Genomic DNA, 20,832 nt, shown 5'->3' with positions numbered 1-20,832 from the left:
CGTGGTGATGAGGCACGCGCATTCCGCAGTCGCCGCGCTAAATACCTGTTAATTACCTGCTGGCAACGGAATGGCCGCTCTGGCAGGAGGCTCCCGGCAGCGGGAAGAGTCTCCGAAATTAATCCCCATTAGGCCCCGGCACCAAAATTAATGTCCATTTAATAATCCATGTCCACTGAATCAGGGTGCTGATGTGGCTGTTATTTTCGAAGGCTCCAGGGGGGAGACGGCCTAATGAAATATAAAGTAGTAAAAAAAAATTTTGGAATAATTCCTGCAGAACATGGATACTTTTCACTCAGTCTCCCTCAAAGGAAATTCAGGATGCAATCAGATCTATCAGATGTACCTGCACACAAATACAAAGGGAAATGGCAATACTTTTCTGCTCACAGGAAAACAGCCTGTGGACAAAACACGGGGGGGTCAGTATTGATTAAACACCTTTTCTTTAATCTCATAAATGTCATAAAAGTCATAAATGCAGAATGTGTGGTGGTGGAGAAGGCCGGGAGCGGATGCTCAGACGTGTTAGCCGAAGGCCGTGACAGGAAAAATCTCTGCCTACAACGCGTCGTCTTTCAAAACCTGGAATGCTGCAAAAATGTCGGCTTCGACAAGCCGGCAAAGCTGTTACTTTTGAAAATAACAACCCATCCGCGTTCTAAACTTGTTAAGACAGCTTTTAATTGCTATCTATGCACCTTGGTGTTGGAGAAATGTTACAGGAGGAGATAAAAATGGGACCTGCTAATATCTTTTGCGAAGCTCAAAGGTTTAATTTTTTAGTATCGTGAGTGAAGTTCACCTGTGTTCACACACAGCCAGCTTAAGGATTTGTTTTAATAACATGATTTTTAGCGCTGCCTTGCATACGTTTGTGTGTTTGTATTTGTAGGCTGCTTTCTAATAGGGTTCTTTATTATAAATTATAGTTATATTTTATTACAAAATGCAGCAGAATTGAATGACCTGTACAGTTTGTTTTCATTTGACTCAGAGGAGTACTGTAAGTAAGCGCATTTATTATTTCACTAACATACACAGCGAAACCACCAGTGTAAAACCAACTCCAGTGTTGCGCATATTGCCTCTACCGGACTCTGTTACCGGAGTCAATTTAATTCAACACTGCTAGGACTGATTTAATACTCGTAACGTTGTTTTTTGCGCAGCTACAGAAACCTGCATGACTGAGAAAAAACCTCAGAGAGCTGTTTTGAATAATGCTCACTTCTTCACTAAGTCATCCGAGCGCCTCCGATCTTCTGAGAATTAGGCATCGCATCCTGGAATCTCCACACCTTCTGAGACGCCATATTAGGAAAGATATTACGCCTATAAATCACCTTGGCTTTTTCTAGTTGGTTTATTCTGCCAGTCTCTTCATAAGTAGCTCTGCGCTGGAGCCACCCAGAGCAGCTACAAGCACCTATTGTGCTCATGAAAGATTCACGTGGGTGTTTAAAACCTCATATAGATTCCGCTCGGAGTATAAACAATGGTTCAGTTGTGATATTTTTAATGCTTACCAAATGAACGGCCATATGGAAGTAACCACATAATGAAGAAATTAGAGCTCTTGTGCCTTACCTTATATTACCGAGCTCCAAAAGAAAAACATTTCTATCTTCAGCTTTCAGTTAATATATAGATCCAAAGCAATTATTTTAAATGGAAAATAAGTGATCTAAATGGCATTTGTTATATGAATAATTAGCTCTCAAAATCATTATTGTTTCTAGGTAATTATATGGAATACATTTTACTTGAGCATAGTGATTTGAACTGAAAACCTACCCAATCATAAAGTGCCAGTAATGAACATAAATAGCAGTTTGCCGGTAATTTCTGTTGTTTGACTGTTAAACACACTTAGAGAATTAAGAGCATTTTTGCATTTTCTCTGAATCTGTCATAAAAAAATTGTGGCTAAATCCACCGCTCCTCCATGTCAAGGCTAATTAAGATCTCATTTTCTCAGCCAATTAACGATCCACTCCAGCAAACTGCAGCAGAGACAGGGGTCTAATGACTCAGATGCCCCCCTGCGCCCCCCCCCCCCCCCCCGCCCCTGCCCCCCCCAAAATGGCAGACATTCATTAATATGTGAGGAAATGGTTTTCAGGGTTTAAAGGCATTTGTGTTTAAAGGCACAGGTTTTCTTGGGCGATGAAAATATTTTCCGCACCCCTGGCTTTCTGCATGAAATGATGCGAGTTAATGTTTGGCCAAAAAAAAAAAAAAAAACGTGGCTAGAATTTGCCGATTGCGCCTTTGCACTGAAATCCAGAGGGAGGCCTGCTGTCCCAGGGGAAAAAACTGCACATCCCATAAATCATCCTGCCGCTTCGCTGGAGTCTGGGGCGGGGCGGGGCGGGGCGGGGGGAGAATAGACGCGAGAGGAGACAAAAGGTTGATTAGCATCGCTTTGAACGAGCCTCGCTTTTATGCGGGTCGTCTGTTTGTATAATCTGCCGGTCCCGAATAAAGTTCAGCACCTGCAGCTGTGGCTGCGCTGCCGAATCGCGGGGTTTTAATGAGGCCCACCGACAGCAGATCCCATTAGCATGTAAAACACGGGCCTTCTGCCGGGCAAAACCCGCTCATCGCTCAAAAGACGTCAGTCAGCGTGATAATGGATACGGGATCAAAGCGTGTCTCGTGAGCTAATCTTGAAAGATGTTGTTTATTTACTTTTTTTTTTTTTTTTACCTTGTTAAAGGAGAAATTGCCTAAATGACATATCAGACAATTATGAATCCGCTCTGATTTGTGTGTGTGTGTGTGTGTGTGTGTGTGTGTGTGTGGTATGAATAACATAACACTTTTTGAACTTTTTCATATGTATTTTTTTAATGTAAAAGTTACAATTACAGACACATTTTAAAGGATAACTATAAGGTGACCCACATGATGATTTTTCAAAAAACAGTCTTAGATGCATCATGCATTACTGTAACTTCCTTTTTTTGTTACATGATATATTTCCCCCAACATTTCAAACGAAGCTAAACCATTTAACTCACATTTGCCATTGCAATTCACGTTCGGTGTTTTACAGTAACTACTTTCAAGAGCTGTGAGAGTTGCAAATGCATATCTCATTTCTTTATTTGATTTAACCTCACCACCAACAGTGTTGCCAAGTCCTTGCTTTTTAATGCACACTAGGCTGGCATGGAAATAGTGCATGATATGATCTCCTTTTGGGAATCTTCAGGGGTGTTCTTTCAAGCTGGTCTTAATTATGGATTAACATACACAACAGGGGCCACTAACATAGTTAATCACATTGACATGCCCTACTGAAACACTCATGTAGCATGTGCACATAAAATACAACTACAACCGGCACTCAGCCTGAAACTAATTAGATCATTCAACATAAATCTTTGGCTCCCTCTTACTCCAGGAAAACTCAGTTGCGATCTAAATCTTTTCTGCAAAGGGGGACCTGACATAAAACAAAATTATACAATAATTCGGTTGAAAACAAGTTACAAACATCAATTGGGGAGACAGTACTGTAACAGTAATTATAAATGAGAGCAGAGGTTAAAGAATTTACGAATTTAAGAATTAAGTTTAAGAATTTTTTTTAACAGATTGTTCCAACCGTAAAGTGCAAAATTATAAAATATTTTAGCTGTTTTAACCCGTTGCGAGCTGTAGGCTGCCCACCCAATCAGAAGTTATAAATGGTACTGGTGTTTTCTGTGCTATTTTTCCATCGGCTGAAAAAAGATAAAAAATAAAATTCTTTACTTTTGAATGGGTGGGCAAGACGCACGTTTGGGTGGGCTGAGCCCACCCCTGCCCATAGCCACCGCTGGCTGTGATTTAAATAAAATCTTGCATCATACAATATATATTGTATTAATTAGCGATTCATACAATTCTATTAATTAGCAGCTCAACAAGATCTCTAGCTGTTGAACGAGGTGTGCTTTGTTAGGGTTGGAGTGAAAACCTACAGGACGGTAGATCTCTTAGCTGTTGAATGAGGTGTGCTTTGTTAGGGTCGGAGTGAAAACCTACAGGACGGTAGATCTTCAGGAACTGGGTTGGGCAGCCCTGCTCTAGCTGTTGAATGAGATGCTTTGTTAGGGATGGAGTGAAAACCTACAGGACGGCAGATCTCCAGGAACAGGGTTGAGCAGCCCTGCCGTTCCCCCACTGTAAGCCCACAGACCTCCTCCCTCATCGCTGCAGCCTCCTCCGTCAGTATTGTAGAGCACGAGCAGGCACACGTTCACCGCACCTGCACGTGCTGACAGCTCCTGTTTTTTTGCCAGCTGACCTGGTGATGTATGGTAATATGCATTTGGCTCAGTCATAGGGACGACGCCCCTGCTATTAGTCCACTGGCAACTTCAGCTGCTTTAAATCGATAATTTCATTGTACTTCTCCTTCGCACTGTTGTTAGGTAGCATTAAAAAAAAAAAAAAAAAAACTTGGCTGTTGTCTTGATGCGAGTTTCATTGCGTCGCTTCATTTTATTGCGGCTGAAAATATACTGTACTGCTGCCCTTCTTGGCCAGGTCTCGCTTGGACAAGAGATTTTAATCGCAGTGAGACTAATATGGTTAAATAAAGGCTAAAATAATAATAATAATAATAATAATAATAATAATAATAATAATAATAATAACAATAATAATAATAATAATAATTATTATTATTATTATTATCAGAACTGGTCACCTGGCATCCCCTCCTATTGACTTCAAAATGAAAAATACATGTGTGATTCATTGTTAAAAATATGGTGTAGATTTGGAGGGGGGGGGGGGGTGGCGGGGGGGTTAAATGAAGCAGTTATAACATTGGGGTTGAATAACAACCTTTGTAATTAACTTCAACTACTTTATTTTTACGGTTCAAACAGATCATCACAATTCATTTATTTATTTATTTATTTATTTTTTAAAACTAAATTTACCAAAAATATAATTGGAAAACCTTGAAAATGCTTGAAGAAACAATGATGGATCTGAGATCTGAGCCTTTTGCAGCTGCTGTAATCCATGAAAAAGGCCCGACTTCCACTTTCACATCTCCCTCTAATGGATGGAAACACTGACGGTGCGGTCCAGCATCCCTAAATGCAGTGGTTTTCCTGGCACTTATAATTTCACATACACAGTATGTATTTCATTGGTACCAGATATTAAATCGGTTTTTAAACCTGCCGGAGCAACAGCCAGCAGTGAAATACCACACGCATTACAATTGATTCTTAACTTTTTCTGGTAGAAATGTCAATACCTTTTTTTACAAAAATAAAACCGCAGGGGAAGTGTTGTTCGGACGTTCTGACCACGCCGTGGCTTGGTTCCAAACGGAAAAAAATGACACCTTCTGTTGTACAAGTCTGCAGGACAGAAGTGAGCAATGTTTCCTTCATAGCTTGGTCTGCAGTGAGCACTGCAAGATTTAAACCCATTAAGACTATCCCCAAAAGTGACTGATGAAAGATGGTGTTTTCACGGGCAGGTAAAACAGGTGTGCACAACGCAGATGAAAACGAGTTGGCCCTTTAATGTTGACGTGGTGTACGTAACTAATCATTCACCAAATGTGATGTACGCAAATTGTTGGGCAACAACGGCAAACATTGTTCACGGACATGAAATTCCTCTCTGAGGTTTTTTGAGTGAGAGATTTAAAAGACAAAATGATGGTTTGCTGACCCGTTATTGAGATGATATATAATTAGAACCAATTGCACAGCATTATTTAATTGGTCAAAGCGGTGAAATTAAGTAAGGCAAAAATGAACTGATTCGTTTTTTTTCGCACATTAACCGCAAATATAAAAGTCTAAATGAACTGTAAAAAACTGCTCGCTCGGTCATGAGATTATTTCTTTTCTCAAATAACAGTTAAAATTACCACACTGTACATATCATTTACGTGTATATTTTTATAACAACAAGTACTCAGCCCACTAATGCTCACCATTTTCCTGACTACATTGAGGTGCTCTACCTACAGATAAGATAGTATCTGACACTGTATCAAGCCTGGTCTTGAAAATCTTAAGTTTCTGCCTCTGCTACGTGATGTAACCTGGCAGGCTATTCCACACATCGACTACTCTCTACGTGGAAAAATTCTGAAAACTAATGTCTTTAAGAAATGTACCTTTTGCTACTGACATTAGAAAGAAATTTATTTTAGCGAAGGTCCTCTAAACAGCATATCCGCAGGGCATCATGCTGCTTCATTACAATATCATTACAATGGAGGGCGACGGAGCTCAGGAGGTAAGAGCGGTTGTCTGGCAGTCAGAGGGTTGCCGGCTCGAACCCCGCCCTGGATGTGTCGAAGTGTCCCTGAGCAAGACACCTAACCCCTAACTGCTCTGGCGAATGAGAGGCATCAATTGTAAAGCGCTTTGGATAAAAGCGCTATATAAATGCAGTCCATTTACCATCCATTTATCTGTTTAATTATGACCAGCGGTGGAAAATCCAGGTTCAGAAAGTAAAAGTCCGCCCCAGTATTTTGTTTCAACCACCTGGGTCGTCTCGCTGATTTGCACATTTTTATTCAGCCTGGAGGCAGGACTAATTAGGGAAACCGGCAGGCTGGTGGAAAGCACATGGGTCGAAGAAACACACGGCAGGACTTCTACCTTCTGACCCCTGGACTTTCCACCGCTGATTGCAGCTCAAAATCAAACCTGGGGTGCTGGCGTTCCCAGACTGTGCTCCCTGTGACATTCTGCTGAAGGCTATAGGTTTTAGGGTTAAAATTGTCAGCGTCACATCTCCGTCAACGGCTATTTCATGGGAATTTAATTCCAAACACTTTCCCTGAATTTAATAGTGCCTTAAAATCCTTTAAAGCTAAATGATCGAATAAACTTCAATAAGCTTCATTTGATGCAAGGTATGTAATTATGACACTATAATTACGACTGTCTGTCCATAGCGTGTACTGTAGTTGTATTGCTATATCTTGTTTTTTTTTTTGTTTGCTTTGACCGAACGCTAAAATGTCATTTGTTTTTTTTTTCGTTTCATGAGTAATCTCTTCGGCCCGCAGTTACCCTCGGAATGATTGCTTTAAACATTAGCGTGACGCAACAGTTTATCACATTTGAGATGATCAAAAGCGCAGGCCTCATTTTAACTTGCTTACCGCGAACGATAAATCAGAAGCCGTTCGTATCTTTGCGAAGGTCGCGCATGTTAATTATTTTCCCTTCCACGGTTATGATAAACATCCTTTCTTCTCTCCGAGGTCCAGTTTAGCCGTCTGGCTGCAAATTGCTCTGTTGATCATTCTGATAAACAGATTTTTTTTTTGCAAGTTATTATTTTTGGCTTGACCACATTTTTGTTTTTCTCCCATTCTCTGGTATCAGCCCAGCCAGCTGTGTGGGGCGGTTTCAGTACTGAGAAAGCACCACTTGCACAATTTTCTTACTTAAAGTTGAAGAGACTCTGAATCCTAACCGTGCCAGTGCTTACTGTGCTTGACGGCACTGGCGTATTGGGTGGGGGGCGAGGGATGGAGGTGGGGGGGTGGAGGGGGGTGGTGGTGGTGGTGGTGGTTTAGGATGATTCCAAGGGCCCTGACTGACAAGGGGCCTTGAAAAATATTAGATCATAAGATTTTGATTTTCTGGGGGGGCCTGGAATGGTGGGGCCCAATGTGAGATCTTTTCATGGGGCCCGAAGTTCATGGCCTGTACCCTGGTCGACAGCAATCTCAGGCAGTGCATAATTTAGCATAGTATCACTCGGGCAAGTGGTAGGGTTTCAAACAGTGCGACAGCTGACTTCCTTATTGTACGACGGTGATGCTTCTGGCTGCTAAAATTGTCTGTGATCTACCTATGGAAACAGTACCTGCCGTGGAGTCCTCTAACGGAGTCACTACTCAGCTCAGTAAAAGCATCACAGGACAAAAGGAGAATGGCGGATGCATATTCTTGCTTTCCACACCAGAGTCCGCATTAAAGTGCACTGCTCCTGAACTGATGGAGGGCATTGCCAAGGAAGTCTTCAGTTTGAAATGGGTCTTCAGTTACATCCTTGGCAGTCCTGGCACTGGTGTGATTGACAAAGAAAATGGCGGAATATTAAAGTTAGCGAGGGTCGAAGGATCTGTCAGTGCAAATCTCCGTTGATTTAATTGTGGTGGATGGATCACAGGGCTCCTCCTCTTACCCATGGTATGTGACTGAATTCTTAAAATGTCTGCCTGGCTGGATCAGAGACAATAGCGGCGCCCTGTTCTTCTCAGATAAAGCCGTGCGGAAACCCGAAATGGTAAATCGATATTAGCAATTAGAGATTCAGAAAACACATCCTCTTGATCTCAAAGGCTGAGTCTGACAGTGAAAAAGAGGAGGACCTCAGTGAACAAAAAAAAATACTGGTCAAGTCAGCAGGAAATAATCAGATTTGCAGTAAATAACATTATCTGTGTGGACATTTGCAACTGTGCTGCGAGGCTGTTCTGGGGATTCTGGCTCGGAGTGCAGACTGATTGAGATTGTTTTCTTAATGTCTTAATGCTTTGTTTTCCGGGTGCAATCGGCGCATCGGCAAATAGAGAAATAACAGTTAGAAACACAGGAGGCAGAACACAAAGAAATAAGGGGGTTGCTATAGCAATTGATATTTGATGATACCTCCCTGCAAATAAAAATTAGCTCAGTGGAGACCTAGTAGAAATCATAATGTCTCATTTAGAATTAAAAAGAAAAAATTCTACTTATAACCACAGGCAGCAAAAAACTTGTCCAGAGTTCTATCCCAATAACAATAACTGAAACATGGCATTTCACGTTTATCAAAATTACCCAGTTATTGTAAGAACAGCTGCTCCACCCACTTTATGGATCACACAGACTGATTCTCCCATCACTGTTTGTTTATCCATGGCAATCTTACGATGTTTTCTAAAAATATCTGCCCAATGTGTTTTGTTTTTTTTTGTGTTCATTTTCTGCGACAGATGGATAACTGCCAATTCGCTTGAAGAACCTCCCAAACCCCCCCCCCCTCCCCCCCTTACTGGAGTTGTTTTGATAGTGTTAAAATGGACCTGCTTTGATTAACCCGGAAACAAGAAAAAAATTCAAGATCGAGAAAGCTGGGAAATTACAGCCTGCATCGAGCGTTCGAGTATTACTGCCTCAACGAAAACCACAAACCTGGGGTCGGAGAAATCCCCGCTAACTACAGGAGACTATCCAATTAGGCGCAGTGATTAACTCAGATCCGCTTCCTTCATTATTAATTCACAGGCTGGGCCAAAGGGCTGAAATGCCTATTAAGGCGCTTCTGTGGAAATTGGTTTTTTTAATTCTTTTTTTTTTTTGGATAGCGTTTTAGACTTTATGGGTATTTTTTTTTTTTTTTCCTGCTATGATTAAATTTGGGAAAATAACTTAACTCACACAGTTCGACTATATATTTATATCCGTCGTAGACCGCGATGATATATTCCCTGAACTGCTTTCCACTCGGTCAAGCAGAACGCAATCGTGCGAGCACGGGCAAGTCGCTCAATGCGCTCCTGGTGTCCCCCCTATCTCCGTGGCGCTTGATGAGAACAGCGATTTAAAGGCTTGCGTTTCAATAACGGCAATTCCCCTGTTATGATTACATTAAGGGCAAACATCCATGTCAGAAACGGGGAGAAACGGGGGCGAGAAAGGGGAAATCACATTCGTTCGCTGAGGTAACGGCCCGGGTTCCGCCGGAATTCGTCTTCAGCAGACGACTGGGACGATCCGAAATAGCGCTCGTCTGCTCATAGAAGGCTGTGTCTAAAACGATGCTAATGGAGACAAAATGTCAGAATGGACAAAATAAAAAAAACTACAAAAGAGAAGGTGTAAAGCACATGTTCATAACTGTGGCTCGATTGCCGTTCGTTCACGACCCTCGTGTTATAGAGGTTGGTGCTGACGCCCATCACCAGTCTTGTTGCTTCATTTGATCCTGTGGGTGTAAATGTCCCCACAGGGCACTTGTGTCCCCGCAGGTTCACTTGTCTCCATAAAGTAGCCTCTGTTCACGTCAGTGCTTCAGGGCTACACTGTCCCCGTTCTCCTAAAAACAGGGGTCTGATATTCTCAGTGGCACAGACACACACACACACAGACACACACACACACACACACAATGCAAGGAGGGGGCAGGAAGGGACGCAGTCAATCTCATACACCGGATCAGGGAGGGAGGGAGAGAGAGAAGGAAAGAGACGGACAGAGAGAGAGAGAGAGAGAGAGAGAGAGAGAGAGACAGTGTGTGTGAGTGAGAGAGAGAGAGAGAGAGAGAGACTGTGTGTGACAGAGAGAGAGAGAGAGAGAGAGAGAGAGGCCGGGTATCCTGACACTGGAGCACACACGTGGCAGTTACAGCCCAAGCAGTGGGCTCATTTGGATCTACAGCATCGTTTCGGAAGTGACTGTGAAATTCATGTGAGGCAATTCCTGTGGAGCACCTGGAGGGGAGTGCAGATGATTCATTAATCCCTCACGCACACGCACACACACACATACACACACACGCACTCACACACACGCGCACACACACCCACACACACGCACACACACACACGCACACACGCGCACACGCACACACACACACACACACATACACACGCACACACACACACACACACGCGCACACACACCCACACGCACACACGCACACACACGCACACACGCACACACACGCACACACCCACACACACACACGCACGCACACGCACACACCCACACACACACACACACACACACAGGCATTCATTGAAACACCCTGAGGATTGGGGTCGGGGGGGGGGGGGGGGGGGGGGGGGGGGGGGTCGGGAATGAGAAGAGGAGCGAGGAGGGGAGGAAGAGCGCGAGCTGCGTCTGTCTCTCGTCCGGCACGTCGCGTCGCGTGCCTGCGCTCCCTCGTTCCCTAGTTCCCTGGCGGAGGAGAGGAGCGAAGGATGCGTCTTGGAGGATGAGTTCCGGCGGGGAGCAGCACGACGCACGCTGCCGGAAGGCGCTGGCCCTGATCGTTGACCTTTGCCTGGACGAGAGCCCCCCCCTGGACGTGGGCACCTGCCAGGAGTTCCTCCTGCTGCTGACCAACAGGAGCTCCGACCTCAGAGACGCAGGTGAGGGGTTCAGGTGACTTTGCGAAGGGGGGGGGGGGGGGGGGGGGGGAAGAAAAAGATTTTGGGAAAAAAATACGATGAAAGTTGCCTTTCTCAGCGCTGTTAGGACAACGCGCCGCCAAGCTGCCGCAGAGGAGCTGTGTAAAATCAGCAAACAGGTTTTTATATTTCTTTTTTAAAAATATTTCATCTGACAGCATGTGGGCTGCTGTGTGGTAGTTTCTCCTGTAGGCAGGTGTGGGGTTTCATTGCAGAGGAGCGAAGAGGATCGTGTCCTGGGTGATCATTTCTTTTATAGGGGAAGCTTTATGGGACCTGTTTGCAGCACCCTGAGCTCTGCCGTCAAACACAGCAGCTACAGACGGCAACAGCGATAGGAAAAGCAATGGTCCCACTTTTTTTTAGGCATTGCAGTAAAAAGTGTAACTAAGTGAAAGCTGAGTGTGGTGCAGTAATAAAATCAGTAAAATGGTCTTACAAGTGGAGTAGCGTGAAAAAAAACTAGGCAATAACACACGCTGTGTTGCTGGCTGTCTTTCCCAGTAAAGGTATGAGTTCCCCTCAGGGAGGTACACTTCTGGCTTCAGGACTCTTCCATACATTCAGAGCCAGTAAACTTTATTGCTTAATATATGGGAGCCTTTGGTTGGATGCATAAATTCTTTTTAACGCTTCGGAGTATGTTTTATTTATTTATTTATTTTGGAATGTTCTTCCATAATTCAAAGTCAGTGTTCTAGTCAGTGTTCAAGAACTCCATTGTTTTCAGTTACCAGCGGTGATTGTTACACCAGCATTAGAATGTTCAGTCGAGAACATTCTAATGACACATTTGTGACCTTACACCTTCGTAGTCATTGAAAGGGGCCATTGACTTAGGGTTGGCTTATCAAATTAAATTTTCAAATACATTTGCACTCTTTCCTGAAAACAGAAAAAAAATAAAAATAAAAATTTAGATCAATTGCACATGTTAAACAATAACTAAAAACATAAATTACTAGTTGCTGATTATCAGAATACAGCTCCATGTTCCCTTTAATGAATTGTGATTGAACATTTTCTTTCTTTGTGAAACTCCTGGCAGCTTCTAGTTGATCAATAAATTGATTAAATTAATCAATATTTACAGTGTGATTGAAAATGCTGGAATGAAAAGAAATACTTTTTTTTTGTACATGTTCATGACATGACCAGATTGTTCAGAATCATACTACTCCCTTTGAAGAGTAGGTTTTTTGGAACTTTTTTTTGGAATGTTTAAAAAAATTCTAAGCCAGTTCTCTAAAAAAAATTGCTTTAAATCACCACCAGTGATTAGAACATCAGCATTAGAATGTTCCGTTTAGAACATCCTGGTCACATATCTGTGACCTTGGTGTAAGATCACAAATATGTGATTAGCATGTTCACAACTAAACGTTGCTAATGAGCTTCATACTTTTACACCAGGGCTGTACAAAATTGCACATATTATCCCAGTTTTCATTTTAGAGAAATACGTCTCCTAATCAGTTTTTCCTCTTGCTGTATTTAGGCCTTCATGCAGAGCAATTTTCAAGAGACAATTTTCTGTGCAATTAATAAGAGCTTACTTAAATGAATTCAGTCAATGGGCCTTATATAATTTCTTACCAGTTTAATTAAAACAGCCTCTCAGACTTGATTCCTTCTATTAAATCTGTAACCCGTGACTCCAGTCGCTGAATGTCAGTTTAAAAAAATCTCTATTTCAGTTGCAAATAACGGATTTTCAAAAAGTTGACTCATGACCTGACCTTACTGGAAACTATGCTTTAAGTTACCCTGCTATAAAATATGACCCTATTGACATTCTATGTGTCACTACGTTCAAAATCAACCACATGTCATTCAGTGGTACATTGCTGGTTAAATGACAGAGAAAATATGTGGCACTTTTCATACAGGAAGTGTTTTGACCATACTGTAGTTTAAAAAAAAACAAAAAACTTTCACTTGCTGTTTGCAGCGGAAGCTGCCGGAGCTGTATTTCTCAGGCACTTGCTAGCTTGTGCTGTGTTGCGCGCACGTGTCGTGCTGACTGCTGAGATTATGGCTCCATTCATCATGGATGAGATTTATAACACACCCCAGCAGCAAATGAAGACGTTGTTTGGGTGCAGGGGGTGTCCGGTCTTCTCCGAAACGGGTTGGCGTGGGTGTCGGTTTTTTTGTTGTAGCCCAGCGCTGAGACACGCGATGCGATTCTACGTATCAAGGATTTGACTGAAGACCAATATTAGTTAATTAGTTGACTCAGGTGTGGTAGTGCTGGGTTAAAACAAAAACCTGCACCCACACACCGGCCCTTTTTTGGATAAGACTGGACACCCCTGGTTTTGTGTGTGTGTGTGTGTGTGTGTGTGTGTGTTTGTGTGCTGTAGAGTCTGCAGTAGTTGAACAATCAGATGAAAGAATTTTCAGGTTCTGCCATCCCACATACTTTCCTCTACCCCAGGACATGTGCTCACAACGATTAAAGAAATTTAATACAAAACCCATTACATTACATAACAGGCATTAGCAGAAACTCTTAACCAGAGTGACATGCACAACTTTTTTTTAGATAGCATTTACATTTATATTTATATTCTATTTATAGTGCTGGATATATACTGAAGCAAGGGTACAATGGCAGTGTCCTACCCAGCGATCGAACCTGCGACCTTTAGTTTACAAGACCAGCTCCTTACCCATTATACTACATAGCCACCAGTGCATTAGAATCATCTAGTAAATTGTACATACTGTAGATATCCATACTGTAATAATGGGGCAATGTTTAGGAAGGAGGTGTATTTTAAAGTCCATGACATACTGCATATCGATACCAGCTTGTTCAGTTATGCATTCCTTTGTACAGACCCCGTGAATTCAAATTACCACCAGAACTACTGCTCCGGCTGTCTAAACAGATAAACAAACAGGGCATATTTTATTTTAGTAATAAAAACCGATACGAATTATTATTACTAATATTCATTATTGTTTATTCAACAAAGGCTCCGAATAGTTATATACACTTGCATGCAATGTATGTGTATAATGTACATATAGTGTATTTCAGAACAAATATGGCTATGCCTATTAGCTTTTTGTACTATACGCCATACCTGAGTTAACAAGTCAATAGTTTCTCATAGGTAAATATGTCATAACACCAAAGCATCTTTATATTCCTGTGATCTGATCTGTGAAATGTAAAAAAAAAAAAAAAAAGGAAATTTTAAAAACAGGAAGACAAGGGAGGTCTTTGGGCGTGACAGGATGGAGTTGTCTTGTCCAAGAGTCGTAGGCGGGTGATGGCGATTGTCTCCGGGCGTTTGTGTGAGTCAAAGATGGATCTCTGGCCCTGGGGAATCTGTGGCACGCGTGAGCTGAGACGCCGGATTTCCCGTCACTCTGCGCCATCGTCACGGGGGAAATCAAACGGACCTCGGTCTGCCACGGGGGGCACACCGAAGAGACGAAGACACGAAATGTCAATGTCTGTCATCAGCACGCTGACATGAATCACTGCTGCCAAGCAGAGCCTAAACAGACCGTTTTTTTTTTTTTTTTTTTTTTTTAATGGTCGGGAGAATTTTGATGAAAACAGGAAGGATATAAATTTTTTGGATTCTGCCACTGGGGAAGAGAGAGGGATGGGAATACCTGGAAGATACAGTAGATCATCTAAAACCCCGCAACATCGACGTCACAATTAAAGGAAAAAAAAAACACACACACACACACACACACACACAGCATGACTAAGAGCATGATCAGTAAAGCCTGTTCATTTGAGTGTAGACTGGCTGAATGGCCTGCTGTCACCATTGTGTGCTCTTATATTCTCATATTCTGCATCAAAAACTTGACCTCACCTCTTATAGGTAGGTCTCTTTTAGCAAGCAGCCTCAGGTGACTTAAATGCTAGCTAGAATGATGTTTTCAATGAATTCTGTCGCAGCTGACTTGCGGTCTTGTGTCCACTGTGTAATTGTGCGTTAAGGTTCAATAAAAAGAATTAAGTTAGCTAATTTACGTGATCACATCAAGTACTGAGGGCTTTCAATACATAAAGTACGCTAACACGTGTACGCTAACACACCAAACCCGCACAGGGCCATAGCAATAAGTTATGTAAGTTCATTTGCATTTTTTCCTGACCTGAAGGTATACCAGAGGCCTCTCAGAGTTCAAGACATCTGCAAGATCCGATTCAAAGTCAGACCCTACGGTTTAACATGATTTTAATTCTCCCAACACCTCTAGTTGAAATATATCAGGCTAGACATCTTGTGCAGAGCGGACATCACCATTGCCTAGAACTGGGTCATTAATTAAGGTGCTGTTAGTCAGCCTGTTGTTCCCATTAGTGTGGATGGATAACAGGTTGCACAGTCATAGTATATCAAGCCAGCCCTAAACAATCTGCTCTGGACAATTCCAGTCGACGCCATCGTCTTGTTTGCAACTTCCTTCTAACCGTTTCGGGCTGTGAGAGGGCATTCTGCGCAGAAATAAGGCAATATAATGTAGGCAAAGTTATCATAGAAAAATAAATAGATAAATAAATAAATACATTTTAGTGCTGTGCCACTCAGAGGTTCAAAGGTTCTGGTGAAATCAAAAGTTTTTTTCATTCAGGCAGCATGGAGGGTAAACATTCCATTCTAAAACAGCACAAGCAAGCCCTCGCTGCTTATACTTTCTCAGTAACATAAAAACAGGGGAAAAGGATCCGTCCTCCCATACAAACCGATGGTTACCAAACTCCAAATTACCAAAGTAATGCCATGTGAAAATAACCCTGATTAAAGACAAAACAAGTTGGCATCCTCTTCTCTTAAGACTCTTAAAACATTTCCTTTGGTGCTTTTCACACATTTTTAGCATGTACATAAAATATTTTCTGCTAATGAAATAATACACAGAACTTTTTCAAAAAAAAATTGATTAAGCTTCCGCATTAGCATTGCACCTTTCAAGCAAAAACATGATTTTTAATTGCTGCAGTTCATATTTCATACAATAACAGGAAAGCAAAGTAGCTGGGAGGGGCACGTGGTCACATCGGGTATCAAATTGAGAAAGGTCAATAGATGGTGGGGGAACAGGGGGGGTGTTAGTTCCTCCAGCGCTCAAATGACAAGTCAAATCTAATGAGCTATGAGCTCCCGTGGGTGGACCTCACGGATAGATCATTCAAGCATTTCAAGCACTGGCCAATTAATGCAGCCCCGTTTGTATGGGGGCGGGGGAAAAAAATGTTTTTAATGAAAAGAACACCTAGGGGTTTGGTCTAAAGAGGTGCACCATGAAGTCTATGCGGTAACTCGATTTGCTTGCTCTCTGATGATACCGGAGTGTGGGGGGGGTCCGCTAGCATTAAAAAGTGTTCCGCTATTTTTAAAAGTGCTCCGCTACCAATCAACAGGGAGAGTCGACCGCAGGTTCGGGTCTCCATTTTCAACATTTAAAAAAAAAAAGAAAAAAAAAGAAGTGAAAACCGCATCTGCCGCAGCACAGATAACCAGATTAGTTTGGGGTACGATCTAATGCGCCACAAACCTGTAAAGAGATGCTCACTGAGGGGACACAGCGCTAGTGCTGCAGCATCTCTCCCTATGAATTAATAAAAACGGTGTGTTGTGGTTCAGCAAGGCCTGGAAAATAGCGAAGGAAGCAGTGTTTTATATGTACGTTCACCCGGAACGGAGGAGCACTCTGTCTCCCCAACTGCAGATTACCGTCCCCCCTAGTGCCCGTCAATAATTTAGCAGGCTTTTCGCAGGGGCGCGGAATGGCTTGCTGGGTTCACCAGCTGTTCGGATTTTGGGAGGTTAATATTTTTCTTACGGATTTGGTGATTACCAGACGGGGGGGGGGGGGGCCCAGAGGAGGCCCCCGGAACCAGGGTGGAGCCAGGTGGGACGAGAAAAAAAAAAAAAATCTAAAGGTCCCCTTTTTTGCTTGTTGGGTAAGTTCACATGGAATAGGAATTGCTTAACTAGGTGCCTGGATCAACTCCAAACAATTGTTTAACGTTTGTGGAAACGGCAGGCGACTGTATAGCCGCAGTACGATTTTTTAGAAGGTGCTGAGTGAACAGTGGTATATTATTGTGAAAATATTATTTGAGCATAAACCTACGGTAAGCACTTGCTGGCCAAGGATCCAAGAACGCAATCATTTCTTTGGGTTGACGTACAGAACAAGCCATCACTGAATTGTTGCAGGCAGGAAATGCTGTATGTTCCACTTTGAAATTCAGCTTCGTTTAACCAATGGAATAACCTGCCGGGCCACAGACTGGGATCAAACGGTAGCTAAATTTCATCATCTCTATTCCTCGACAATTCTTTCCTTCAGCTGCGTTACCACGGTGAAACAGTTTTCAGCTGGCTCCCTTTATTAACACTGGTCAATGTTCAGGCGCCTAGGCTTACACAGTGAAACGTTCAGTGTTAAATCAACTCTTTCAGTCCACTGTGGCCAGAACGGGTTTATATATAAACTCTGTTAGGAGTTGAATTAACGCGGAACATTTTATTGTATGTGCTTGAAAACAGGTGGCAACCCAACCTGTACTGTAAGAATCCACTGCTTATACATATTTTTCTACAGCATTGCTTTATGCACTAGCAGCTCCACTGGTTATTATCTGTTTAGTCAATATGGGTGATGGCCTGCTGATTCTGCTTACTATATTGTTACCCTACAGGGTTGGAGTCCTGATCTATGTGGTCACTTCTGGCACCACGATCTTTACTTCACTCTAGTGTGTTTCTTTTGCACCTCTGCACCTTGAACTAATGCACTTGTTGTACGTCGCTCTGGGTAAGAGCGTCTGCTAAATGCCTGTAATGTAATGTAATGTAATATTGTCCAAAATGGCAATTTCATGAGAGGGAAATTGGCTGTTGGAGTATGTTTTATTGGTAATAGGTTATTCCCCGTTGTGACTTATAGGACGAGACCCCTAACTTACGAGGACACAAATTACATGAAACTCATTTGTTTGTCCGGTGGCTGATCAATGGGCTTGCCTTTAAGTGGGGATATCCACACTTTAATGATTGTATAAATACATTAGGTGGTGGCTTGCATCAATATCAGAGTTGGCTCAGTGCTCTCGGCAGCTGTGTAAGAGTGTAATGAAAAGAGTCCAGTACCTCACAACACCTTTTCAGTAAACTGGGTGAAAATGGTATCATGCAAGAATGATTAAGCAAGTAAATTGCAAACCTCACTTGGGGATCGTTTGGTAGGTATATTTGGGCAACTCTCTTATATAGAGTGTGTGTGTGTGTGTGTGTGTGTGTAATGGAACACAAAAATCTGGCTGGTCGTGCAGTGACAAAACAACAAATGACATCAAAAGGCAACCACCCATGGACCAAACAGTGCATCGTGACTGTCTTTGACAGCAGGCTATGCTCAGCCTGGGGGAGGGGGGGGGGGGGGTGCAGGGCTTCATAAATATCTGTTTAACATATTTCACGTCAGTATGGGCGCTTCATATTGATCATGTCAGAAATATCACGGAAATAAATACAGAGACCGAGCGTTCAGTTTATAGGCCCCTGTGTTCTTTTCAGCAGTGAAGCCCCTGGATGCCAGTCACGCTGCAACCACAAAGCACGACTATAACCCCCCCCCCCCCCCCGCCACATCCGCCCGCCCCCCCGGGCTCCTCTGTTCCGGTGCATGCTGGGTAAGCAGTATCCCAGAATGCCATTCATAATGCCCCGGTCGCCACTAAAGTCTTTATCGTTCCAATTTCCTGGAATCCATTGTGCGGCGCTCGCTTGGTTTTTTTTGTGAAGCACCGCTGCCGAAAGCCGCAGGCCTGAGGATGTGTCAAGGGTGGGGGGGGTGGTGGGGGGGGGGCTGGAGGGGGTGGGGGTGGGGGGGGAGCTGGGGGGGTTGGGGGGAAATAACAGAAGGGCAATTCAGAAAATGTCCAGGGCGCGTTTTTAAATTGAATAAGAGTCCGCGCTGGGGAGGGGAAGGGAGGGGAGGGGAGGGGAGGGGGGTGACGGGGGGGGGGATTGAGAGGAGACGAAGCCGGTGAAGGTAAGGCGCCTCAAAATCACCCCCTGCCTGACAAATCTAATTTTGGCCACAGACTGCGCGACAAGTGCCACCCTGACATTTCATCCCTGATTATGTTAGGCTTCCCTCTCGCGCCTGAGTGACACGCAGCTGAGAGCACCCAAACAGACAGGCAGCGACGGAGAGCCTCTCCCACTGCTGTTTATATTTACTCTGCCTTTATTTCGTTATATCGAAAAAATAATGAAAATGTGACGATATTTGTTTTTTTGGTTACCGCTGTATTTGCATGCAGTATAGCGCAACCGCAAAAGGTGTTCTGATAATCTTTTAAGATTTAAATGTAAATGTAAAAATAAAAAAATCCACCAGGGTGAACCCGTGATCCAATAAATTTACTATAGGAATATTTACACATGATACTGCCCACATGATTCTTCACAAATCATTTCATTTTATATTATACTGTGATTAAGTCCTATATTTTTCTGCTATTGGATCCATAATTTACTGCATTGCTACTTTTAGCATTAAGCAGTCTTTTCCAGAGGGACTTATGCAGCTTAAAGATGATTTCCAAAAATTCCCAAAATAGAGGAAACACAACCATAGTATCCCTCTCTCCAGAATTTCAGTGGACTGTTCATGACAAAGCTGCCTGCTCATGCCCTAGCTCGGGGCTGTCCTGCCCTGCTCCTGGAGATATACCTCCCTGTAGGTTCTCATTCCAGCCCTAATTTGGCACAGCAGATTGGCACAGTAATTAGCAGCTCAGCAAGATCTATAGCTGGTTGAAAGAGGTGTGCTTTGTTGTGGCTGGAATGAAAAGCTACAGGACAGTAGATCTCCTGGAACGGGCTCTGCTACAGTCAATGGATTTGTTTATTGTCGGTTTTGTCTCGCAGCCTTGCGCTTTCAGTTCAGTGGTCCCCTAATTGATTAAATCTTTCACTCGAGACTTCAGTGCCATCATTATAGCCGCTGTTGATTTTGAACCATCAGCAAGGTCAGCAGTTTTCGTCACTGAAGGCCCTGCCAAGCATGCCCGACCTACCACCCCTCTTTCAAAATCTGGGTGGCCAAAACAATGGGCAGGTGGGCCTAGCCACCATTTTATATACAACCTGATCATTCTGGAATGTTAATTGCTTAATTAAATCAGGAACCACACCTGTTGTCGGTATACTCCCCAAGCGTTTCCTTGATTTTGCCAGTTATCAGTGTATTATTTTATGTAGAATCCTTTTTAAATAGATGCTTACTAAAGACTAATTAGCTTTTATTGTGTATCTTGCACGAGGGTACAACAGCAGCATTACACATGATGGGAATTGAACATACTACCTTGGGTTTGCAAAGCCCAGTGCCCTAGCTGTCCTGCTGCACTGCCACCCTTCATTAGCTAGCCATGGACAGCTAACGATTTAGGCAGCTGACTACCGGGCTGTTCCAGGCACATTCTCCATCCTGTTGCGTTTGCAGTTTGAGATGACTGCGCTGAAACCAAACTTGTGATTGGCTGAAAGATTAGGAATGCCATCTCCCTCCCATACTGGGGCATATACTTTTCACATCGCGGGACCAATGGGAAATGATGTCACTCACCATACCTACTGTGCCTCCAATTG

At 43.1% G+C, this 20,832-nt stretch overlaps 1 protein-coding gene across 1 annotated transcript in view; it reads left to right on the top strand.

Annotated features, from left to right (window-relative positions):
* The first annotated feature begins 10,883 nt into the window (after positions 1 to 10,883).
* The window catches only part of LOC118210780 (synaptotagmin-6-like), a 53,121-nt gene continuing 43,172 nt past the window's right edge, over positions 10,884 to 20,832 (top strand). Inside the window, exon 1 of the mRNA XM_035387205.1 lies at positions 10,884 to 11,140. Within this exon, the coding sequence (XP_035243096.1) occupies positions 10,984 to 11,140 (157 nt within the window). The 5' untranslated portion in view covers positions 10,884 to 10,983. The remainder of the gene's footprint in view (positions 11,141 to 20,832) is intronic.

Source organism: Anguilla anguilla, chromosome 13, assembly GCF_013347855.1.
Source record: "Anguilla anguilla isolate fAngAng1 chromosome 13, fAngAng1.pri, whole genome shotgun sequence".
Taxonomy (NCBI): domain Eukaryota; kingdom Metazoa; phylum Chordata; class Actinopteri; order Anguilliformes; family Anguillidae; genus Anguilla; species Anguilla anguilla.
This window is presented reverse-complemented; position numbering and strand designations above follow the sequence as displayed.